A 26,368-nucleotide genomic window follows, 5' to 3' on the forward strand; every position below is an offset into this window, starting at 1 on the left:
CTGACCAGCAGGATCCCAGTGACACATAACAAACATACTGAAAACATAGTGTTTTCACTATGAGCACTGAGGCCTGGCTATCAGGATCCCAGTGAGACAGTGAAAACAGTGACAAACACCCTGACATACACTCACAAACAGGCCAAAAGTGGGGGTAACAAGGCTAGAAAGAGGCTACCTTCTCACACAACCCCCCCCCAAACGAAGGACAATAAGGCTAACCTTGGCCAGTTGAGACTTTATTGTCTAAGTGGTGATAAGTAGAGAGTAGCTCTGCAATAGACTGGTTACTCCCTTTATCATCCACTATATGGTTACTTCCCTGTGGGGATGTAAACCACCCTGTTTGAAGTTTTTTAGCTAAGCAACAATGTGAAGATGTATTTTCAGAGTTTCTATCAGTAAGTTTTAGTTTAGAGCAGTGGGAATTGTCCACTGAACCTATTTGTAGTGATGGAAATGCCAGACAGGGATGCTGTCTCAGAAAAGCCATAGCTGGGCAAAAACTTTGTCCATATGGCTGGAAGAGAGAACAGGGATGCTGTTTCTCTTGGGTTGGAGCAGGGCAGGGATGCTGTCCTATCAGCTCCACACTAGGGCAGGGATGCTGTCCTAAGTGTTGTGAGGCAGTGCAGAGTTTCTGCACTAACGTTTCTCTGGGAGGGTTGGAGGGATGCTCCATGTTAACTAAAATGGTGCTGTTTTTCTCACCAATGTTAGTTATCCCACAGAGAGGTACTTCCACCTCAGGGAGTCCAGCTTTGCCAGCTGATGATTCCCTTGGAACAGGTACCACCCCAGGAGAGGTTTCTCCCACCACAGGAATAGTATCCTGAATGGTAGGGTGGTTAGGGGATACTGTGATACCCTTTTTACCTGTTGATGGAGAGGGATCCTGAGTTTTCAGGCCTTCTCTCCTTTGCTTTTTCATTTCACTTGAAATGAGAGGGAACAATTCCTCAGGGATGCCCAGCATGGCAGCATGGGCATAAAACTCTACCTCAGCCCAACCTGAGGCCTCTAGGTCATTACCTAAGAGACAGTCTACAGGTAAGCTAGGTGATACCACCACCTGCTTAGGGCCAGTAACTCCACCCCAACTAAACTGAATTATAGCTAAGGGAAGAAACTTAGTGGAGTTATGGACATCAATAATCTTATACTGTTGTCCAATGATGTGTTGATCAGGGTGCACTAGGTTTTCAGTCACCAAAGTGAAACTGGCACCTGTGTCCCTGTAGGCCAAGGCCTCAACACCATTTATTGAAACTGTCTGCCTGTACTTATCCATTGTAAGGGGACAAGCAGCCAGTGTGGCAAGGCCAATGCCACTAGGTGTGACAGAAACTGTCTTGGGACTGATTACATCAGTTTCCACTATGGACCCATAAGTGAACCCAACTACACCCTTTGCTTGACTGTTGCCAGCAGTCCCACCACTAGTACCACTACTGCTAGGGGCACTAGAGCTTGATGTATTAGTGGTGGTAGGCTCAGGGGGTTTACCTGGACAGGACTTATCCCCTGGCCTATGGCCTCTGTTTTTACACACAAAGCACCAAGGCTTTTTAATGTGTGCAGGTTGGGAAGAAGAGGAAGAATTTGTTTTATCCCCACCCTCTGAAGAGTGTTTAAGATTTGAAGTGGGATCTTTGGTTTTACCCTTATCCCCATGCTTATCTTGAGATTTTTCACCATCTTTCTTCTTATTGCCATCTTTGTCACCCCCTGTATGAACTTTTCTGTTCACCCTTGTTCTGACCCATTTGTCTGCCTTCTTTCCCAATTCTTGGGGAGAGGTCAGATCAGAGTCTACCAGGTACTGGTGCAACAAATCAGACACACAATTATTAAGTATATGCTCTCTCAGGATTGTGTTATACAGGCTTTCATAATCAGTAACTTTACTGCCATGTAACCACCCCTCCAAGGCCTTCACTGAATGGTCAATGAAATCAACCCAGTCTTGTGAAGACTCCTTTTTGGTATCTCTGAACTTTATCCTGTACTGTTCAGTGGTTAAGCCATAACCATCCAGGAGTGCATTCTTAAGAACTTGGAAATTATTGGCATCATTTTCTTTTACAGTAAGGAGCCTATCCCTACCTTTTCCACTAAATGATAGCCATAGGATAGCAGCCCACTGCTTTTGAGTGACATCCTGTACAGCACAGGCCCTCTCAAGTGCAGCAAACCACTTGTTAATGTCATCCCCCTCCTTATAAGGGGGAACTATCTTGTGCAGATTCCTGGAATCATGCTCTTTTGCAGGATGACTATGGGGAATACTGCTGCTGCCACCATGGGTATCTAAACCCAACTTCTGTCTTTCCTTCTCTAATTCTAAAGACTGTCTATCCAAATCCAGCTGTTGCTTCTTGAGCTTCAGTCTGGTTTGTTCCACTCTCAATCTATTGAGCTCCCTTTCTAACAATCTGTCATCAGGGTGGGTGGGAGGGACATTTCTAGATACAGAGGTATGATGGGAATGAACAGAAGGAGACCTGTCCCTTACAGAGGGCACCCTAACAGCTTGGCTACCAGTATAATGTGAGAGCACACCATCAGTATGGTGTGATTCAACCTCTGTACCAACTATGCTAGACTGTCTAGTAATGGGCAGGCTGAGAAGTTTCTTTCCTGAACCTTTTCCTGGGGGAGTCCCTGGATCAGATTGAGAACCATTAGCTACTTTTTCACCAGATTTGGCACTCATGGCCTTATCCTGTACTCTAAGCATATTAATTAACAGTTCTAAGGAAGGATTCTCCCCTACACTCAAACCTCTCTCTATGCAGAGACTCCTTGCTCCTTTCCAGCTAAGGTGATCATATGCAAGTTTGGACAGTTCAACATTTTTGCCTGTGCCAGACATTTTTGGGAGAGAGTTAAAGTGATAGAAAAAGAGAAAAAAGTTTTCAGAACTTTTTGGAAAGACAGAAAAAACTTTTTAAACTTTTAAGAACTTTTTGAAAGTTTAGAAGTACTTTTCAGCACTTAGAAAAGAGTGAAAAGAGGAAATGCAAAACTTTTTGGCTATGTGTATATACAGGGACCTTGTTTTGTATATTTTTCTCTTATGAAAAGTACAATGACAAGAGTGGTAAGTAGTCTCAAGCACTTATCCCACCACTGCACAACCAATGTAGGAGGCTGGACTGGCTTGTAGTGAGTACCAAGGGGTACTTGCACCTTGCACCAGGCCCAGTTATCCCTTATTAGTGAATAGGGTGTCTAGCAGCTTAGGCTGATAGATAATGGTAGCTTAGCAGAGCAGTTTAGGCTGAACTAGGAGACGTGTGAAGCTACTACAGTACCACTTAGTGTCATATGCACAATATCATAAGAAAACACAATACACAGTTATACTAAAAATAAAGGTACTTTATTTTTATGACAATATGCCAAAGTATCTTAGAGTGTACCCTCAGTGAGAGGATAGGAAATATACACAAGATATATATACACAATAGCAAAAATATGCAGTATAGTCTTAGAAAACAGTGCAAACAATGTATAGTTACAATAGGATGCAATGGGGAAACATAGGGATAGGGGCCACACAAACCATATACTCCAGAAGTGGAATGCGAACCACGAATGGACCCCAAACCTATGTGACCTTGTAGAGGGTCGCTGGGACTATTAGAAAATAGTGAGGGTTAGCAAAATAACCCTCCCCAAGACCCTGAAAAGTGAGTGCAAAAGTGCACCAAAGTTCCCCTAAGGACAAAATAGTCGTGTTAGAGGGAAAATGCAAGAAAAACACAAATCAGCAATGCAACAACGATGGATTCCTGACTGAGGGTACCTGTGGAACAAGGGGACCAAGTCCAAAAGTCACAAGCAACTCGGAGATGGGCAGATGCCCAAGAAATGCCAGCGGTTGGTGCAAAGAAGCTCTTACTAGGCTGAAGAACTGTGAATACTGCAGGAACGGCAAGGGCTAGAGACTTCCCCTTTGGAGGATGGATCCCCCACGCCTTGGAGAGTCGTGCAGAAGTGTTTTCCCGCCGGATGGACGCCAACAAGCCTTGCTACACGCAAATTGTGCGTTTGGCGTTTTTGGACGCTGCTGGGGCCCAGGAGGGACCAGGAGGTCGCAAATTGGACCTGCATAGAGAGGGGACGTCGAGCAAGACAAAGAGCCCTCACTGAAGCAGGTAGCACCCGGAGAAGTGCCAGAAACAGGCACTACGAGGATGCGTGAAACGGTGCTCGCCGAAGTTGCACAAAGGAGTCCCACGTCGCCGGAGACCAACTTAGAAAGTCGTGCAATGCAGGTTAGAGTGCCGTGGACCCAGGCTTGGCTGTGCACGAAGGATTTCCGCCGGAAGTGCACAGGGGCCGGAGTAGCTTGCAAAGTCGCGGTTCCCAGCAATGCAGCCCAGCGAGGTGAGGCAAGGACTTACCTCCACCAAACTTGGGCTGAAGAGTCACTGGACTGTGGGGGTCACTTGGACGGTGTCGCTGGCTTCGAGGGACCTCGCTCGTCGTGCTGAGAGGAGACCCAAGGGACCGGTAATGCAGCTTTTTGGTGCCTGCGGTTGCAGGGGGAAGATTCCGTCGACCCACGGGAGATTTCTTCGGAGCTTCTGGTGCAGAGAGGAGGCAGACTACCCCCACAGCATGCACAAGCAGGAAAACAGTCGAGAAGGCGGCAGGATCAGCGTTACAGAGTTGCAGTAGTCGTCTTTGCTACTATGTTGCAGGTTTGCAGGCTTCCAGCGCGGTCAGCGGTCGATTCCTTATCAGAAGGTGAAGAGGGAGATGCAGAGGAACTCGGCTGAGCTCATGCATTCGTTATCTAAAGTTTCCCCAGAGACAGAGACCCTAAATAGCCAGAAAAGAGGGTTTGGCTACCTAGGAGAGAGGAAAGGCTACTAACACCTGAAGGAGCCTATCACAAGGAGTCTCTGACGTCACCTGGTGGCACTGGCCACTCAGAGCAGTCCAGTGTGCCAGCAGCACCTCTGTTTCCAAGATGGCAGAGGTCTGGAGCACACTGGAGGAGCTCTGGACACCTCCCAGGGGAGGTGCAGGTCAGGGGAGTGGTCACTCCCCTTTCCTTTGTCCAGTTTCGCGCCAGAGCAGGGGCTAAGGGGTCCCTGAACCGGTGTAGACTGGCTTATGCAGAATTGGGCACATCTGTGCCCAAGAAAGCATTTCCAGAGGCTGGGGGAGGCTACTCCTCCCCTGCCTTCACACCATTTTCCAAAGGGAGAGGGTGTCACACCCTCTCTCAGAGGAAGTTCTTTGTTCTGCCATCCTGGGCCAGGCCTGGCTGGACCCCAGGAGGGCAGCTGCCTGTCTGAGGGGTTGGCAGCAGCAGCAGCTGCAGTGAAACCCCAGGAAGGGCAGTCTGGCAGTACCAGGGTCTGTGCTACAGACCACTGGGATCATGGAATTGTACCAACAATGCCAGGATGGCATAGAGGGGGCAATTCCATGATCATAGACATGTTACATGGCCATATTCGGAGTTACCATGGTGAAGCTACATATAGGTAGTGACCTATATGTAGTGCACGCGTGTAATGGTGTCCCCGCACTCACAAAGTTCAGTGAATTGGCTCTGAACAATGTGGGGGCACCTTGGCTAGTGCCAGGGTGCCCTCACACTAAGTAACTTTGCACCTAACTTTTACCAGGTAAAGGTTAGACATATAGGTGACTTATAAGTTACTAAAGTGCAGTGAAAAATGGCTGTGAAATAACGTGGACGTTATTTCACTCAGGCTGCAGTGGCAGGCCTGTGTAAGAATTGTCAGAGCTCCCTATGGGTGGCAAAAGAAATGCTGCAGCCCATAGGGATCTCCTGGAACCCCAATACCCTGGGTACCTCAGTACCATATACTAGGGAATTATAAGGGTGTTCCAGTAAGCCAATGTAAATTGGTAAAATTGGTCACTAGCCTGTCAGTGACAATGTGAAATAAATGAGAGAGCATAACCACTGAGGTTCTGGTTAGCAGAGCCTCAGTGAGACAGTTAGGCACCACACAGGGAACATATACATGCACACCTATGAGCACTGGGGCCCTGTGTGACAGGGTCCCAGTGACACATACATATAGGCCACAAACCTATGAGCACTGGGGTCCTGACCAGCAGGATCCCAGTGACACATAACAAACATACTGAAAACATAGTGTTTTCACTATGAGCACTGAGGCCTGGCTATCAGGATCCCAGTGAGACAGTGAAAACAGTGACAAACACCCTGACATACACTCACAAACAGGCCAAAAGTGGGGGTAACAAGGCTAGAAAGAGGCTACCTTCTCACACCTAGTGTCACCACCATTGAAATCCATGCAACCATGAAGACCATTTGCTGCTTACCCCACCACACCATCACCAAAAGGGCTCCCCCCAATCTGTGAAGCGCTGACACTCCTTCTCAACTCCTCCATCGACTCTGCCACATTTGCCTCGGTCTCACACCTCATCCTCATTAGGCGCCTGCAAGAGATTGGCATCCGAAGTCTGCAAACTCATCTAAGGAGTGCCTCAAAGTTCATCACTCAGCCCCACCCTCTTCAAAGCATGCACGGTCCCTCTGGCCAACGTAATTCACCATAAAACATCAATATCCTCTCCTACGCCTATGATAAAGAACTCATACTCTCCATCTTGGACAAGACCCCCCAACACAAGAAACAAGTTTTCTGCCATCATGGCCAAAGTCGCTAATTGAATAAAAGCCAACTGTCTCAAGCTCAACACTACAAGACAGAAGTAGTGACCTTGGCCAAGAACTCCTCACAATGGGACTCTAACTGGTGGCCTGCAAAACTCTGATCCACATCCACACCCAACAATCATGCCAGGACCTCAGAATAATCATAGACAGCAAACTGGACATGACCACACGAGTCAACACCATCACTGCATCCTGCTTTCACACCCTAAAGATGCTGAGGAAGATCTTGAAATGGCTTCGAAACAACACTAGAAAGACTTTCACTTGCGCCCTAGTCACCAGCAAGTTGGACTACAGGAACACCCTCTAAGTCTGGATCACCAAGCACCTCCCTAGAAGGCTACAAACCATCCAGAACTCATCAACCAGTCTCATCCTCAACCTTCCACACAGAACACACACCACACCACACCTTAGGGAGCGCCACACATTTCAGGGAGCTTCACTGGTTCCTGATACACAAATGTGTTCATGTCAGACTCCTCACACATACACATTCAAGGCACTACACAACTTAGGCCCCACCTAACCAGTCACATCTCCTTCCAATAACAACCCAGACACCTGCACCCACTTGACTCCTAGTTAGACCCATCCCACGCATACACAGAACCAGATCAAGAGGACAGCCATTCTCTTACATCACTCCTAAAGCATGGAACGGCCTCCCACTGCACATCGGAGCCTCCTCCTCTCTTCTTCAATTCTGCAAGAAGCTAAATACCTGGCTTTTCCAATTATCATCTTATTGTAGGCAGGGCTAGGAACACACCTGCTTGGTGCCAGGATACCCTTGCATGTGTTAGTTCACTTTACAAATACATATAACATAAACATAACATAACAGATGATTCAGGTGAATTCACTGATTTTGTTATTTGACTCCTACGGTTCACAATTAGGAAGATAGTTTTGGTTTAAAGAATCCTCTGAAGAACATAACATTGACATTTAGGGGCATTTTTATACTCTGTTTGCACCAGATTTGAGTCAAAATTTTTGATGCAAATCCGGCGCGAACTTAACTCCATATTTATACTTTGGTGCTGGACCCATCCAGCGCCAAAAATATGGCGTTAGAGTCATTTTCTGGATGTGAAAACCTACCTTGCGCTAATAATATGCAAGTTAGGCGTTTCCGTGCAAAACATGACTTTAAGGAATGTGCGCCTTATTTGTACTCCTGCGTCATTTTGATGCACAGGAGGGGGCGGGCTTTAAAAAAATGTCACCCAGCCTGATTTGCGCTGTTTTTTAACACCTGGGTGAGGGCAGGCGTTAAGGGACCTGTGGGCTCATTTCCATGGTCTCCGACCATGGAAGCAGTCCACAGGTGCCCCTCCCTGCACCCAGGAACACCCCCTGCCACCCCTGCCCACCCCTGGAGGACACTCATGGATGGGGGGACCCATCCCAGGTAAGTACAGGTAAGTAGAGGTAAGTATAATTTTTTGTTTTGTTTTTTAGGTGGCATAGGGGGGTCTAACTTGGGCCCCCCTACATGCCACTGAGCCCAATGGCCATGCCCAGGGGACAAAAGTCCCCTGGGCATGGCCATTGGGCAGGGGGGCATGACTCCTGTCTTTGCTAAGACAGGAGTCATTTCCATGGGGGTTGTGCGCTAATAAATGGCGCAAGTCCGGTTAGAGCCATGATTTTTTACTCTAACCTGACTTGCACCATTCTTTGACGCACAACCCCCATTCTTCCCTACGCCTGTGCTGCCCGGTTAGAGTATTTTTTTTTTACTCTAACCAGGCTGCAGCGCCGGCTAACATAATCCAATAAATAAGGCGCCCGTCTGGTGCGTTGGAATGGCGTTACCGGCGGTAAACTTTTTAAAGCAAACCAGCGCTGGCGCTGGTTTGCGTCAAAAAGTATAACTATGGCCTTTAGTGCTTATGCATCAATTCAGGGTTAGTTCAAGGGACTTTTTGTCAGATAATTAATAATTCTTTCATTCCTCCCATAAAATAAAAGTATGATGGGACAGTCCTAACGTAACATATCTTCATCTATCTATATATCTATATCTATATATATATATATATATATCTTCAAGGTACGTAGATCTGAGTTAAGAATAGTCAATTTATACTTACCTAGTTCCTATTTGCGCTTATCTTCTCGATATCCTTGTCCTCAATATTTTTTACACAATATTCTGTCCACACAATTTTTGTGTTTCCGATATTCTGTCACTGATCCACGGTGGACTTGTCTCAGAAGTGATCCTTACAGTGTAGATTATATGCTGACGAGTGGGGCACCGTGGACCTTGGTGAATTGAGACTACACCACTGTGGGCCTACACTGAGCAAATAGCTTGAATGACCTGTCTAAACTAACAATTTTGACCAGTTTTTAGTGTGAATATAGCATTGATAAGCATATTACACTGTACTGCTTCTGACTTACTCTCCCCCTATCAATTTGGATTCTTAGCTGTGATCATGGTTGTAGGAGGCTGGACTGGCTTGTAGTGAGTACCAAGGGGTACTTGCACCTTGCACCAGGCCCAGTTATCCCTTATTAGTGTATAGGGTGTCTAGCAGCTTAGGCTGATAGATAATGGTAGCTTAGCAAAGCAGCTTAGGCTGAACTAGGAGACGTGTGAAGCTACTACAGTACCACTTAGTGTCATATGCACAATATCATAAGAAAACACAATACACAGTTATACTAAAAATAAAGGTACTTTATTTTTATGACAATATGCCAAAGTATCTTAGAGTGTACCCTCAGTGAGAGGATAGGAAATATACACAAGATATATATACACAATAGCAAAAATATGCAGTATAGTCTTAGAAAACAGTGCAAACAATGTATAGTTACAATAGGATGCAATGGGGAAACATAGGGATAGGGGCAACACAAACCATATACTCCAGAAGTGGAATGCGAACCACGAATGGACCCCAAACCTATGTGACCTTGTAGAGGGTCGCTGGGACTATTAGAAAATAGTGAGAGTTAGCAAAATAACCCACCCCAAGACCCTGAAAAGTGAGTGCAAAGTGCACCAAAGTTCCCCTAAGGACAAAATAGTCGTGTTAGAGGGAGAATGCAAGGAAAACACAAATCAGCAATGCAACAACGATGGATTCCTGTCTGAGGGTACCTGTGGAACAAGGGGACCAAGTCCAAAAGTCACAAGCAGCTCGGAGATGGGCAGATGCCCAAGAAATGCCAGCGGTTGGTGCAAAGAAACTCTTACTAGGCTGAAGAACTGTGAATACTGCAGGAACGACAAGGGCTAGAGACTTCCCCTTTGGAGGATGGATCCCCCACGCCTTGGAGAGTCGTGCAGAAGTGTTTTCCCGCCGGATGGACGCCAACAAGCCTTGCTACACGCAAATCGTGCGTTTGGCGTTTTTGGACGCTGCTGGGGCCCAGGAGGGACCAGGAGGTCGCAAATTGGACCTGCAAAGAGAAGGGACGTCGAGCAAGACAAAGAGCCCTCACTGAAGCAGGTAGCACCCGGAGAAGTGCCAGAAACAGGCACTACGAGGATGCGTGAAACGGTGCTCGCCGAAGTTGCACAAAGGAGTCCCACGTCGCCGGAGACCAACTTAGAAAGTCGTGCAATGTAGGTTAGAGTGCCGTGGACCCAGGCTTGGCTGTGCACACAGGATTTCCGCCGGAAGTGCACAGGGGCCGGAGAAGCTTGCAAAGTCGCGGTTCCCAGCAATGCAGCCCAGCGAGGTGAGGCAAGGACTTACCTCCACCAAACTTGGGCTGAAGAGTCACTGGACTGTGGGGGTCACTTGGACGGTGTCGCTGGATTCGAGGGACCTCGCTCGTCGTGCTGAGAGGAGACCCAAGGGACCGGTAATGCAGCTTTTTGGTGCCTGCGGTTGCAGGGGGAAGATTCCGTCGACCCACGGGAGATTTCTTCGGAGCTTCTGGTGCAGAGAGGAGGCAGACTACCCCCACAGCATGCACAAGCAGGAAAACAGTCGAGAAGGCGGCAGGATCAGCGTTACAGAGTTGCAGTAGTCGTCTTTGCTACTATGTTGCAGGTTTGCAGGCTTCCAGCGCGGTCAGCGGTCGATTCCTTATCAGAAGGTGAAGAGGGAGATGCAGAGGAACTCGGCTGAGCTCATGCATTCGTTATCTAAAGTTTCCCCAGAGACAGAGACCCTAAATAGCCAGAAAAGAGGGTTTGGCTACCTAGGAGAGAGGAAAGGCTACTAACACCTGAAGGAGCCTATCAGCAGGAGTCTCTGACGTCACCTGGTGGCACTGGCCACTCAGAGCAGTCCAGTGTGCCAGCAGCACCTCTGTTTCCAAGATGGCAGAGGTCTGGAGCACACTGGAGGAGCTCTGGACACCTCCCAGGGGAGGTGCAGGTCAGGGGAGTGGTCACTCCCCTTTCCTTTGTCCAGTTTCGCGCCAGAGCAGGGGCTAAGGGGTCCCTGAACCGGTGTAGACTGGCTTATGCAGAATTGGGCACATCTGTGCCCAACAAAGCATTTCCAGAGGCTGGGGGAGGCTACTCCTCCCCTGCCTTCACACCATTTTCCAAAGGGAGAGGGTGTCACACCCTCTCTCAGAGGAAGTTCTTTGTTCTGCCATCCTGGGCCAGGCCTGGCTGGACCCCAGGAGGGCAGCTGCCTGTCTGAGGGGTTGGCAGCAGCAGCAGCTGCAGTGAAACCCCAGGAAGGGCAGTCTGGCAGTACCAGGGTCTGTGCTACAGACCACTGGGATCATGGAATTGTACCAACAATGCCAGGATGGCATAGAGGGGGCAATTCCATGATCATAGACATGTTACATGGCCATATTCGGAGTTACCATGGTGAAGCTACATATAGGTAGTGACCTATATGTAGTGCACGCGTGTAATGGTGTCCCCGCACTCACAAAGTTCAGTGAATTGGCTCTGAACAATGTGGGGGCACCTTGGCTAGTGCCAGGGTGCCCTCACACTAAGTAACTTTGCACCTAACCTTTACCAGGTAAAGGTTAGACATATAGGTGACTTATAAGTTACTTAAGTGCAGTGTAAAATGGCTGTGAAATAACGTGGACGTTATTTCACTCAGGCTGCAGTGGCAGGCCTGTGTAAGAATTGTCAGAGCTCCCTATGGGTGGCAAAAGAAATGCTGCAGCCCATAGGGATCTCCTGGAACCCCAATACCCTGGGTACCTCAGTACCATATACTAGGGAATTATAAGGGTGTTCCAGTAAGCCAATGTAAATTGGTAAAAATGGTCACTAGCCTGTTAGTGACAATTTAAAAGTAATGAGAGAGCATAACCACTGAGGTTCTGGTTAGCAGAGCCTCAGTGAGACAGTTAGGCACCACACAGGGAACATATACATGCACACCTATGAGCACTGGGGCCCTGTGTGACAGGGTCCCAGTGACACATACATATAGGCCACAAACCTATGAGCACTGGGGTCCTGACTAGCAGGATCCCAGTGACACATAACAACCATACTGAAAACATGGTGTTTTCACTATGAGCACTGAGGCCTAGCTATCAGGATCCCAGTGAGACAGTGAAAACAGTGACAAACACCCTGACATACACTCACAAACAGGCCAAAAGTGGGGGTAACAAGGCTAGAAAGAGGCTACCTTCTCACACAACCCCCCCCCAAACGAAGGACAATAAGGCTAACCTTGGCCAGTTGAGACTTTATTGTCTAAGTGGTGATAAGTAGAGAGTAGCTCTGCAATAGACTGGTTACTCCCTTTATCACCCACTATATGGTTATTTCCCTGTGGGGATGTAAACCACCCTGTTTGAAGTTTTTTAGCTAAGCAACAATGTGAAGATGTATTTTCAGAGTTTCTATCAGTAAGTTTTAGTTTAGAGCAGTGGGAATTGTCCACTGAACCTATTTGTAGTGATGGAAATGCCAGACAGGGATGCTGTCTCAGAAAAGCCATAGCTGGGCAAAAACTTTGTCCATATGGCTGGAAGAGAGAACAGGGATGCTGTTTCTCTTGGGTTGGAGCAGGGCAGGGATGCTGTCCTATCAGCTCCACACTAGGGCAGGGATGCTGTCCTAAGTGTTGTGAGGCAGTGCAGAGTTTCTGCACTAAAGTTTCTCTGGGAGGGTTGGAGGGATGCTCCATGTTAACTAAAATGGTGCTCTTTTTCTCACCAATGTTAGTTATCCCACAGAGAGGTACTTCCACCTCAGGGAGTCCAGCTTTGCCAGCTGATGATTCCCTTGGAACAGGTGCCACCCCAGGAGAGGTTTCTCCCACCACAGGAATAGTATCCTGAATGGTAGGGTGGTTAGGGGATACTGTGATACCCTTTTTACCTGTTGATGGAGAGGGATCCTGAGTTTTCAGGCCTTCTCTCCTTTGCTTTTTCATTTCACTTGAAATGAGAGGGAACAATTCCTCAGGGATGCCCAGCATGGCTGCATGGGCATAAAACTCTACATCAGCCCAACCTGAGGCCTCTAGGTCATTACCTAAGAGACAGTCTACAGGTAAGCTAGGTGATACCACCACCTGCTTAGGGCCAGTAACTCCACCCCAACTAAACTGAATTATAGCTAAGGGAAGAAACTTAGTGGAGTTATGGACATCAATAATCTTATACTGTTGTCCAATGATGTGTTGTTCAGGAGGCACTAGGTTTTCAGTCACCAAAGTGAAACTGGCACCTGTGTCCCTGTAGGCCAAGGCCTCAACACCATTTATTGAAACTGTCTGCCTGTACTTATCCATTGTAAGGGGACAAGCAGCCAGTGTGGCAAGGCCAATGCCACTAGGTGTGACAGAAACTGTCTTGGGACTGATTACATCAGTTTCCACTATGGACCCATAAGTGAACCCAACTACACCCTTTGCTTGACTGTTGCCAGCAGTCCCACCACTAGTACCACTACTGCTAGGGGCACTAGAGCTTGCTGTATTAGTGGTGGTAGGCTCAGGGGGTTTACCTGGACAGGACTTATCCCCTGGCCTATGGCCTCTGTTTTTACACACAAAGCACCAAGGCTTTTTAATGTGTGCAGGTTGGGAAGAAGAGGAAGAATTTGTTTTATCCCCACCCTCTGAAGAGTGTTTAAGATTTGAAGTGGGATCTTTGGTTTTACCCTTATCCCCATGCTTATCTTGAGATTTTTCACCATCTTTCTTCTTATTGCCATCTTTGTCACCCCCTGTATGAACTTTTCTGTTCACCCTTGTTCTGACCCATTTGTCTGCCTTCTTTCCCAATTCTTGGGGAGAGGTCAGATCAGAGTCTACCAGGTACTGGTGCAACAAATCAGACACACAATTATTAAGAATATGCTCTCTCAGGATTAAGTTATACAGGCTGTCATAATCAGTAACTTTACTGCCATGTAACCACCCCTCCAAGGCCTTCACTGCCTGGTCAATGAAATCAACCCAGTCTTGTGAAGACTCCTTTTTGGTATCTCTGAACTTGATCCTGTACTGTTCAGTGGTTAAGCCATAACCATCCAGGAGTGCATTCTTAAGAACTTGGAAATTGTTAGCATCATTTTCTTTTACAGTAAGGAGCCTATCCCTACCTTTTCCAGTAAATGATAGCCATAGGATAGCAGCCCACTGCCTTTGAGGGACATCCTGTACAGCACAGGCCCTCTCAAGTGCAGCAAACCACTTGTTAATGTCATCCCCCTCCTTGTAAGGGGGAACTATCTTATGCAGATTCCTGGAATCATGCTCTTTTGCAGGATGACTATGGGGAATACTGCTGCTGCCACCATGGGTATCTAAACCCATTTTCTGTCTTTCCCTCTCTATTTCTAAAGACTGTCTATCCAAATCCAGCTGTTGCTTCTTGAGCTTCAGTCTGGTTTGCTCCACTCTCAATCTATTGAGCTCCCTTTCCAACAATCTGTCATCAGGGTGGGTGGGAGGGACATTTCTAGATACAGAGGTATGATGGGAATGAACAGAAGGAGACCTGTCCCTTACAGAGGGCACCCTAACAGCTTGGCTACCAGTATAATGTGAGAGCACATCATCAGTATGATGTGATTCAACCTCTGTACCAACTATGCTAGACTGTCTAGTAATGGGCAGGCTGAGAAGTTTCTTTCCTGAACCTTTTCCTGGGGGAGTCCCTGGATCAGATTGAGAACCATTAGCTACTTTTTCTACAGATTGGGCACTTATGGCCTTATCCTGTACTCTAAGCATATTAATTAACAGTTCTAAGGAAGGATTCTTCCCTACACTCAAACCTCTCTCTATGCAGAGACTCCTTGCTCCTTTCCAGCTAAGGTGATCATATGCAAGTTTGGACAGTTCAACTTTTTGGTCTGTGCCAGACATTTTTTAGAGAGAGTTAAAGTGATAGACAAAGAGAAAAAAGTTTTCAGAACTTTTTGGAAAGACAGAAAAAAAACTTTTTAAACTTTTAAGAACTTTTTGAAAGTTTAGAAGTACTTTTCAGCACTTAGAAAAGAGTGAAAAGAGGAAATGCAAAACTTTTTGGCTATGTGTATATACACTGACCTTGTTTTGTATATTTTTCTCTTATGAAAAGTACAATGACAAGAGTGGTAAGTAGTCTCAAAGCACTTATCCCACCACTGCACAACCAATGTAGGAGGCTGGACTGGCTTGTAGTGAGTACCAAGGGGTACTTGCACCTTGCACCAGGCCCAGTTATCCCTTATTAGTGTATAGGGTGTCTAGCAGCTTAGGCTGATAGATAATGGTAGCTTAGCAAAGCAGCTTAGGCTGAACTAGGAGACGTGTGAAGCTACTACAGTACCACTTAGTGTCATATGCACAATATCATAAGAAAACACAATACACAGTTATACTAAAAATAAAGGTACTTTATTTTTATGACAATATGCCAAAGTATCTTAGAGTGTACCCTCAGTGAGAGGATAGGAAATATACACAAGATATATATACACAATAGCAAAAATATGCAGTATAGTCTTAGAAAACAGTGCAAACAATGTATAGTTACAATAGGATGCAATGGGGAAACATAGGGATAGGGGCAACACAAACCATATACTCCAGAAGTGGAATGCGAACCACGAATGGACCCCAAACCTATGTGACCTTGTAGAGGGTCGCTGGGACTATTAGAAAATAGTGAGAGTTAGCAAAATAACCCACCCCAAGACCCTGAAAAGTGAGTGCAAAGTGCACCAAAGTTCCCCTAAGGACAAAATAGTCGTGTTAGAGGGAGAATGCAAGGAAAACACAAATCAGCAATGCAACAACGATGGATTCCTGTCTGAGGGTACCTGTGGAACAAGGGGACCAAGTCCAAAAGTCACAAGCAGCTCGGAGATGGGCAGATGCCCAAGAAATGCCAGCGGTTGGTGCAAAGAAACTCTTACTAGGCTGAAGAACTGTGAATACTGCAGGAACGACAAGGGCTAGAGACTTCCCCTTTGGAGGATGGATCCCCCACGCCTTGGAGAGTCGTGCAGAAGTGTTTTCCCGCCGGATGGACGCCAACAAGCCTTGCTACACGCAAATCGTGCGTTTGGCGTTTTTGGACGCTGCTGGGGCCCAGGAGGGACCAGGAGGTCGCAAATTGGACCTGCAAAGAGAAGGGACGTCGAGCAAGACAAAGAGCCCTCACTGAAGCAGGTAGCACCCGGAGAAGTGCCAGAAACAGGCACTACGAGGATGCGTGAAACGGTGCTCGCCGAAGTTGCACAAAGGAGTCCCACGTCGCCGGAGACCAACTTAGAAAGTCGTGCAATGTAGGTTAGAGTGCCGTGGACCCAGGCTTGGCTGTGCACACAGGATTTCCGCCGGAAGTGCACAGGGGCCGGAGAAGCTTGCAAAGTCGCGGTTCCCAGCAATGCAGCCCAGCGAGGTGAGGCAAGGACTTACCTCCACCAAACTTGGGCTGAAGAGTCACTGGACTGTGGGGGTCACTTGGACGGTGTCGCTGGATTCGAGGGACCTCGCTCGTCGTGCTGAGAGGAGACCCAAGGGACCGGTAATGCAGCTTTTTGGTGCCTGCGGTTGCAGGGGGAAGATTCCGTCGACCCACGGGAGATTTCTTCGGAGCTTCTGGTGCAGAGAGGAGGCAGACTACCCCCACAGCATGCACAAGCAGGAAAACAGTCGAGAAGGCGGCAGGATCAGCGTTACAGAGTTGCAGTAGTCGTCTTTGCTACTATGTTGCAGGTTTGCAGGCTTCCAGCGCGGTCAGCGGTCGATTCCTTATCAGAAGGTGAAGAGGGAGATGCAGAGGAACTCGGCTGAGCTCATGCATTCGTTATCTAAAGTTTCCCCAGAGACAGAGACCCTAAATAGCCAGAAAAGAGGGTTTGGCTACCTAGGAGAGAGGAAAGGCTACTAACACCTGAAGGAGCCTATCAGCAGGAGTCTCTGACGTCACCTGGTGGCACTGGCCACTCAGAGCAGTCCAGTGTGCCAGCAGCACCTCTGTTTCCAAGATGGCAGAGGTCTGGAGCACACTGGAGGAGCTCTGGACACCTCCCAGGGGAGGTGCAGGTCAGGGGAGTGGTCACTCCCCTTTCCTTTGTCCAGTTTCGCGCCAGAGCAGGGGCTAAGGGGTCCCTGAACCGGTGTAGACTGGCTTATGCAGAATTGGGCACATCTGTGCCCAACAAAGCATTTCCAGAGGCTGGGGGAGGCTACTCCTCCCCTGCCTTCACACCATTTTCCAAAGGGAGAGGGTGTCACACCCTCTCTCAGAGGAAGTTCTTTGTTCTGCCATCCTGGGCCAGGCCTGGCTGGACCCCAGGAGGGCAGCTGCCTGTCTGAGGGGTTGGCAGCAGCAGCAGCTGCAGTGAAACCCCAGGAAGGGCAGTCTGGCAGTACCAGGGTCTGTGCTACAGACCACTGGGATCATGGAATTGTACCAACAATGCCAGGATGGCATAGAGGGGGCAATTCCATGATCATAGACATGTTACATGGCCATATTCGGAGTTACCATGGTGAAGCTACATATAGGTAGTGACCTATATGTAGTGCACGCGTGTAATGGTGTCCCCGCACTCACAAAGTTCAGTGAATTGGCTCTGAACAATGTGGGGGCACCTTGGCTAGTGCCAGGGTGCCCTCACACTAAGTAACTTTGCACCTAACCTTTACCAGGTAAAGGTTAGACATATAGGTGACTTATAAGTTACTTAAGTGCAGTGTAAAATGGCTGTGAAATAACGTGGACGTTATTTCACTCAGGCTGCAGTGGCAGGCCTGTGTAAGAATTGTCAGAGCTCCCTATGGGTGGCAAAAGAAATGCTGCAGCCCATAGGGATCTCCTGGAACCCCAATACCCTGGGTACCTCAGTACCATATACTAGGGAATTATAAGGGTGTTCCAGTAAGCCAATGTAAATTGGTAAAAATGGTCACTAGCCTGTTAGTGACAATTTAAAAGTAATGAGAGAGCATAACCACTGAGGTTCTGGTTAGCAGAGCCTCAGTGAGACAGTTAGGCACCACACAGGGAACATATACATGCACACCTATGAGCACTGGGGCCCTGTGTGACAGGGTCCCAGTGACACATACATATAGGCCACAAACCTATGAGCACTGGGGTCCTGACTAGCAGGATCCCAGTGACACATAACAACCATACTGAAAACATGGTGTTTTCACTATGAGCACTGAGGCCTAGCTATCAGGATCCCAGTGAGACAGTGAAAACAGTGACAAACACCCTGACATACACTCACAAACAGGCCAAAAGTGGGGGTAACAAGGCTAGAAAGAGGCTACCTTCTCACAATGGTGTGTCAAAGGTATACTTTGTTTTGTCTGCTCTTATAACCTCCTTGAATAATTTTTGTATAAAAAGTGCAAAAAACTACCAAAACTCTCCTCCAGAGGAAGAGCTTTCTGACAGAGTGACTGTAACAAATCAAGGTATAGAACAGTCATAGTATCCAGGGATTGACAATGTTCTGAGATCTTGTGATTCCATTGTGATGTTGGTGGTTTTGTGTAGTGATGGGAGCTTGTTTAGAGTTGACCCTAGGAAAATGTTTGTCAGTGAACAAGTGTTCCTGTGCATTTATTTTTTTGAGCTCACTGTCCTGATTGCACTGTGTGTCCCTGATCAGGAAGAAGATGAGGTCAGCATGCAATATGCCTCACTCCAAAACCTGCCAATTAAAGAGGGCGATGCTTCGAGAGAGCCTGAGCAGGATGCAGAGAAGAAGACCTGCTATGCCACCATCGCTGACATCATGAACGAGCCCCATCCCGTGGAAGAGAAAGTCACGGACGGCGTCTCACTGAAGGAGAATCCTTGAATGTTCTACTCATCGCATCTCCGCACTGCTATTACACAGTGATCTGCTGCAGAGCGACCTAGATTAGTCTAATCTTGGTCTATAGATGAAGTAGCTTGTCTATATTGAACTATTTACATATGTAGCATAAATACTCAGGGACATGGATCTTGATGGAAGATAGAAAGTGAAGGACTATGTGATGTGCCCTAGATAATCCCTACTGAAAAGCTGACACATGTCTGCTGCAGAAACATTTCAATACTGGTTTTACAGTCTAGTAGTCACCTTTGATCAAGATAATTTCAAGTTATTTGATCATTCCCATTTGAACATTATTTACAGTCTGTCTCTCTCACACCTACCCTTCTATCGTGTACGAATAGTTGTCGGAACAATGCATGCTGGAACCACGCAGGCCTAAACAACGCGGTTGGAACAATGACCACGTTGTTACCACAAATGCCTTTACCACAAATGCCTTAACAACGATTTTTCGTTGTAAAGGCATTCCTGGTAAAGGCATGCGTGAATGGCATGCGTGGTTCCAGCATGCAACTCCCCCCACCCCAACCCACCCACCTCTAACACAATCGTACCCCAAACCCCCACCTGACCCCTAAAAACAATTCTACCACTACCCCAACCCCCACCCCTAAAACTTAAATTACCCGACGCCCCCACCTCGCTGCTAAAACTACCACAACCCTTCAGCCCCCCTAAAAACTAAACTACCCAGCACCCCGAACCCCCACCCCAGCCACGACCCTCCCTCCTCTGCCCCTAAAACTACTACGGCCCCCCCACCCCCCATAAAACCTAAACTACCCTGAACCCCCCACTCACACCCCTAAAACTACCACGACCCCCCACACTCCCTAAAACCTAAACTATGCTGACCACCCGCCCCATTAAAACTACCGTAACCCACCCACCACCTCAAAACCTAAACCACCGACCCCCCACCCCATCCCTAAACGTAAACCAAGTCAAACCCCACCCCCAAAAACTAAAAATACCCCAACCCCACCCTAAAACTAAAAATGCCCCGACCCCCCCACCCCGCCCCTAAAACGGCCCCAGCCCCACTTACCTGATCACGCCCTCCGACTAAGCCGACTCCCTTCTTCTGTGCCTCAACCACACATGTGCGTTGTTTAGGACATGCGTGGTTAAGGCACCAAACAAGGAAGTCATGGTTAACGAAAGCGTTGTTCCGCTTTTGTTGTCCGTGACTTCGTTGTTCGGGAGTCGTGGTTGGGGATGTTTCCCATCGCTTGCTAAGAATTCTTTTAATAATACTGTTCTTAAGGTGAGTGTAGGATCTTCTCTACTCTATCAGATTCCAAATCCAAGTTTCTCAAATTATTTTTCAGATGCACAGTTATATAACTAGGAGAATAAGCATGGGAAAAGCCAAGAAGTCTCTCCTTTGGGACCTATTGGCTCTGCCAGTGCCTTTTGTTCATGCAGTACAGCATTGGCATGACCAAAATGAAAAAATAAAGGGGCGATGATACAAATAACTAATTTTGTATGTACATGAATACGTCATGACACATGCGCTTGACCCACTGCTTATTTTTTCACCGATTTAAGATAGATCCATTAATATAAAAATATGAAAATGAAAAAGTATGAAACAAATGTTATTTGTAAAGCAGCAATTTTCTGCCTGGCCTGCCAAAAAACAATAAGACAAAAATGGGACTGGGTAAGAGGGTAGGGATGCGGGGACAACAGATGAGCAAGGGTAGCAGATGTGGGGGAGAGTAAAGTAAAAGACGTGCAGAAGAAGGAAGCAACAAGGGAGGGAGATGCACATGGACGGGAGAGCACCACAGGGTAAAGAGAGAAGCACATGGGTGAAAGCAACACAGAGCAGGGAGGGGAGGAGCACACGGGTGAGTGAGAGTAACATGGAGTACGGGGGAAGGGAAGAACATGCACAGGGATATTAACACAGAGAGTGGTGAGGAGAGAGGCACATTAGGGAAACAGCTGCAAAACATATGAAGTGCTTAAGGCAAAATAAGAAAGAGTTCCCTAATAGTGAGCAGTGGGAGGACTCAAGTAAACAGTTTATTTTCCAGGGGAGAAACAAACACAACATGGACAAGGCAACGCATCAAATAAGAAGCAAGAAAAATGGGAGTGACAATAAAATCAACCAATGGTAATCAGTGGGCGGGTTTTAATCCCATTGTAAGTTTTTGGTAAGGTGAAAATAGGTCTTTTGCAACTAGATAGTTTTGCTGTCTTGTAGGGTTGACCTAAAAACAATTTTAAAAAGTGCATACATTTAACGGAAATGGTACTCAGTGCTGCTAATTGTGGCTTAGAAATATAAGAAAAATGTTTGAAGGGTCCCAGCCATCATGCTTAATGATGGGGTGTTATATAAATACACATTTAACAAGTGGTCATTTTGCAACATCTAAAATGTATGAAAAGATCAAGGGCCACAAGTACATAGGTTTTTAGCAGTCGCAAGCAGTCTAATTTGCAGAATCGGGCTGTTGTGACCACTAAAAAATATTTTGGGATGTACAAAGCCTATTTTGTGAGCTGGTAACCTATTACTGAATCACAAAATAGGTTTGCGATTCAGTATTAGGATTGAGCGTGTTAAGGGCGTCCCTTCCTAATAGTGACACACAGAGGGATGTATGAATATCTTGCAAAGGAAATGCGGATGCAAAACTTCACAGTTTACCACCAACTTGAAGTTGGTGCCAAGGACCACAGTCTACTCGTAGAAAATTTGAAGAAAACTTTTACATTTTGTGTTTGGAATGCATCACATTTCCATTAATTTAAAAAACAATGCTTTATTTAAAAAGGCATCAGAGACATGGTGGTCTGCTGACCCCAGCAGGCCACCATCCATGTGATGGCAGGCTATTCCCAATGGGCCACAAACTGTGACTTACCTCACGAATATTGATGAAGTAAGTCAATTTGCGACCCACTGGGAATCGCTGTTTACAACTTCCTAACCGCGCATCAGAAAGATTTGCAATTAAGAAGTCATAAACAGGATTCTTTGTACATGTGGTTCACATGTCAACACTTGTTTTAGCTTCTTTTGATCATTTATCAAGCGTTTACCAGGACAAACGCAATTTATAGACTATACAAATTATGAGCAGTAAGTTTGGACACCTTTCTATGAAATGAACAAATACATAGAAATATAGTCACACTTAATTAATTGAATGGTTACAATCAATCAAGTAGCAGAGTGTTTATAAATACAGGTGATCTGAAAGCCAAATCCAACTCCTTTGTCCAACAAACAACAGAGTCAAAAAACTATTGGATCCAATTGACTAAACCTCTTTCTTTATGGGAAATATCAATATTGGCTTGCTGCGTTTCTACTGAACTTCCTTCCAGTTTTTACAGAACTCCCAGTTTCTACTGAACTTCCTCACAGTTTCTACTGAACTTTCTCCCAGTTTCTACTGAACTTCCTTCCATTTTCTACTGAACTTTCTCCCTGTTTTTACTGAACTTCTTCTCAGTTTTCTACTGAACTTCCTTCCAGATTTCTACTGAATTTCCTCCTATTTTCTACCGATCTTCCTCCCAGTTTCTACTGACTTCCCTCCTAGTTTCTAATGCACTTCCTTCCAGCTTTCTACTGAAATTCCTCCTAGTCCCTTCTGAACTTCCTCCCAGTTTTTACTGAACTTCCAGATTTCTACTGAGCATCCTCCCAATTTCTACTGAACATCCTCCCAATTTCTCCTGAACTTCGTCCCAATTTCTCCTGAACTTCCTCCCAGTTTCTACTGAACTTCTTTCACTATAATACTGAACTTTCTCCCAGATTTCAACTGAATTTCCTCCTATTTTCTACTGACCTTCATCGCAGTTTCCACTGAACTTCCTTCTATATTTCTACTGATTTTCCTCCTATGTCTTACTGAACTTCCTCAAAGTTTATACTGAACTTCCTCCCAGATTTCTACTGAATTTACTCACAGTTTCTGATGCACTTCTTTCCAGCTTTCTAATTAAATGTCTCCTAGGTTCTACTGAACTTTCTCCTAGTTTCTAGTGAACTTTCTCCCAGTTTCTACTGAACTTACTTTCAGTTTTTACTGAACTTCCTCCCAGATTTCTACTGAACTTCTTCCCAGTTTCTCCTAAATATCCTCCCGGGTCTCCTGAATTTCCTCCCAGATTTCTGCTAAACTTCCTCTCAGTTTCTACTGAACTTTCTCCCAGTTTCTGCTGAACTTCTTCTTAGTTTTTACTGAACTTCCTCCCACATTTCTACTGAACTTCCTCCCAGTTTCTTCTGTACAACCTCCCAGTTTTGCTTGAACTTCCTCCCAGTTTCTCCTGAATGTCCTCCTGGTTTCTCCTGAACTTCCTCTTCTAGATTTCTTCTGAACCTCCTCTCAGTTTCTACTGAAATTCTTCCCTGTTTCTAATGAACGTCTTCCAAATTTCTCCTGGACTTCCTCACAAATTTCTAATATTAAGCCTCCCAGATTTCTACTGAACTTTCTCTCAGGTTCTCCTGAACTTCCTCTCCCAGATTTCTAATGAACAATTTCAATTGAACTTCCTCCAATTTTCTACTGAACGTCCTCCCAGTTTCTACTGAACTTCCTCCCAAATTTCCACTGAACGTTCTCTAGATTTCTACTGAACTACTTAACTTTTTTGTTCCCGATTTCTACTCATCTTCCTCTCTGATTTCTACTGAAAGTCTACCCAGTTTCTCCTAAACTTCCTCTTCCAGATTTCTACTGAACCTCCTCTCAGTTTTTATTAACCTTCCTCCATGTTTCTACTGAATTTCCTACAGGTTTTTACTGAACTTCCTCCTAAATTTCACTGTCCTCCCAGATTTCTACTGAATTTATTCCTAGATTTCTACTGAACATCCTCACAGTTTATCCTGAACTTCCTCTTCCAGATTTCTACTGACCTTCCTCTCAGTATCTTCTGAATTTCATAACAGTTTCTATGAAATTCCTCCAATGTTTCACTGAATGTCCTCCCAGTTACTACTGAACTTCCTCTCACTGAACTGCCTCCCAGATTTCTACTGAACTTCTTTCCAGATTTCTACTTAACTACTTCCCAGTTTCTACTGAACTTCCTCCCAAATTTCCACTGGACCTCCACCCAGAGTTCTACTGAATTACTGAAATTCTTTCCAGATTTCTATTTAACTTCCTCTTGGATTTCTACTGAACTTCCTCCCAGTTTCTACTGGACTTCTTCCCAGGATTTCTAATGAACCTCCTCCCAACCTGTTTCAAATCTGTCCATTCAGAGCACATGTAGGGCATCTACACATGTAGATAAAGCTGTAAGCATTAAGTATTACTGCATATAATAGTGGGATGTTGATTGGCTAATTGTCTGTGTTTTGTTTGTCAGAAATAAAATACCGCTGGGGGTTTACGACCCCTCACCCACAAGGTGTGTGTATTATTGCATATTGTGAAACTGACAGGGAAGTGAACTGTGGGGTGGGGATGGAGGCCTCTGCGGTAAAGGGTCATATGCACCGGGCTCCGCCAACTCGTGGGAGCCACACATATGGTGGGTCGAGTGAGGCTGAGTGCCTGGGTGGGGGCAGAGGCACATCCGACCCTGCAGCAAGGAGGATTGTGATTTGTGGGCCCAGCAGCGCTACACTGGAAGCATTTCCAGTGCTTCTGGGTGGTGCAAACGTATCGCACAAGATGGTCTGCCCATAAAAGGGGCCCCAGGGCGGCGACTGGGTCTTTTACTCCTGCTCGCCGCCCACAAAAAACATGAACCCAGCACACTCCATGCTTGGCAAACTTTGGTAAACGGGTCTGCTATTGCTCATGTATTCTGGGGTAATTTTGTCTCTAGATTTGTGTGCCCCTGAAAGTTCGAGCTCAGGCAGCTGAATAAATAAACAAAATGATCACAGCTGTGTGGAGGACAAGCCAGTTTTTGGAAGCACACAACTTTTGCTCAGTAATAAGATGCACTCCTTACTCCCAACACAAAGGTGGAGCAGGTTGGACACCACCATTTTGGAAGTATGTTTATGTTTTTGCTTGTAAGTGTCCTGCTAATGTGTTGTTTTTAGCATTAATCATGTTGTATTTTATTAAATGTAGAAAGGTGGGGTGAGATCATGACTGGTGGGGCAATTTGGCTTACCTTTCCTTACTTAAGCATTACAGTGATGTCACAGGGCCCTCCAAGGGGTGCTGGCAGGGAATCATAGGGGATATCCAGGATATCCAAAACTGTGGCAAAAATGAACAAATGTAAAAACACTCATGTGTTTCTGTTGAGAGGCCCCATCTGGAGAAAAGCCTTCCTGCTGGTCCTGGCCTTGAGATGCCTGCGGACCCCCTGGGAATGTGTCACGGACCACTAGGGGTCCAAGGACTACAGGTTGGGACCTGCTGATCTACTGCATTCCACATATTGCATGACAGGCCCATGCTACAGTATAGAAAAGCTTTTATGGTATGGAGAAGGGCCATCTGCTGCTTCACTCAGCTGGGGACTGAGGCAGAAGGTGTACTTAGCATGATACTTCACCTTGGGGTTCATAAATCAACTCCCTGGGCTACTATAAAGTACCAAATGGCCTATGGAAAGTAAATTTGGCCTTGGCAAGTGTTTCCTTTACATTCTCTTTTAATTATTTTTAGATGTTCCTGATTGAAAACTCAATGTACAGTTTTGAGAAACCATAAGATATGTTTTTTTCAGGTATTTTAAAATATATATATTTTACTTTTTTTAAACAATACTTTACAGACAAACATTAACAAAGCCAACAGCTTGGCACTCACAATGCAAAGGCAAGACTTTCCATTTTTGCAGGTCTTTGATTTAAAGTAGTCCACAAGTCACCTCCACACCTTCAGCTGTTTTCTGTGAGTCCAGGGTTTAGTCCTAAGTTTCAGTTCAGTTTTTGCAGTTCCTTGGAAAACAGCTACATTTGCTATACTATCTTGAATTACAGTAGGGTATCCCCGAGCTTCTAGTCTTGCAATCCCACCCATGGGACAGATGGACCATAAGCATGCCTTGTGTTTGCCATGAGGTTTGTGCATTGGTTGATCACAGACTGCTTGTGGGAGTGTAGTATGTGATCTCCTTGTACTCTTGGCTCTTGCCCCCAAATGCTTTATGCATGGTACGTGGCACTTTGAATTTCATTCTGGCCACCACTGGGAGCCTCTGGGTTGCTTTTAGAGCTTTTGTTTGTATCATTCTTTTTTATTAGATAGTCAGTAAAATAGACAAGAACATGCTATATTCGTACCGAAGCATGAAGAAGCTCTGAACAGGAGGACAAGAGTCCAGCTGGGGTCAATATTAAACTTAAATAGAACCACAGTTCTCACAAGAGACTTTGGGCCAGATGTAGCAAGAATAAAATTTGCGACTTGCAAATTGCGAGTCACACCGACTCGCAAATT

General features: G+C 46.2%; 1 protein-coding gene across 4 annotated transcripts in view; it reads left to right on the forward strand.

The window, feature by feature from the left end:
• LOC138299119 (uncharacterized) overlaps positions 1–24,367 on the forward strand; it is a 336,990-nt gene extending 312,623 nt beyond the window's left edge. For all 4 annotated transcript variants that reach the window (XM_069237158.1, XM_069237159.1, XM_069237161.1 and 1 more), the window contains one exon: positions 18,750–24,367. In XM_069237158.1, the coding sequence (XP_069093259.1) occupies positions 18,750–18,941 (192 nt within the window). In that variant the 3' untranslated portion in view covers positions 18,942–24,367. The remainder of the gene's footprint in view (positions 1–18,749) is intronic.
• Positions 24,368–26,368: the final 2,001 nt, after the last annotated feature.

Source organism: Pleurodeles waltl, chromosome 6 (genome assembly GCF_031143425.1).
Source record: "Pleurodeles waltl isolate 20211129_DDA chromosome 6, aPleWal1.hap1.20221129, whole genome shotgun sequence".
Classification (NCBI taxonomy): Eukaryota; Metazoa; Chordata; class Amphibia; order Caudata; family Salamandridae; genus Pleurodeles; species Pleurodeles waltl.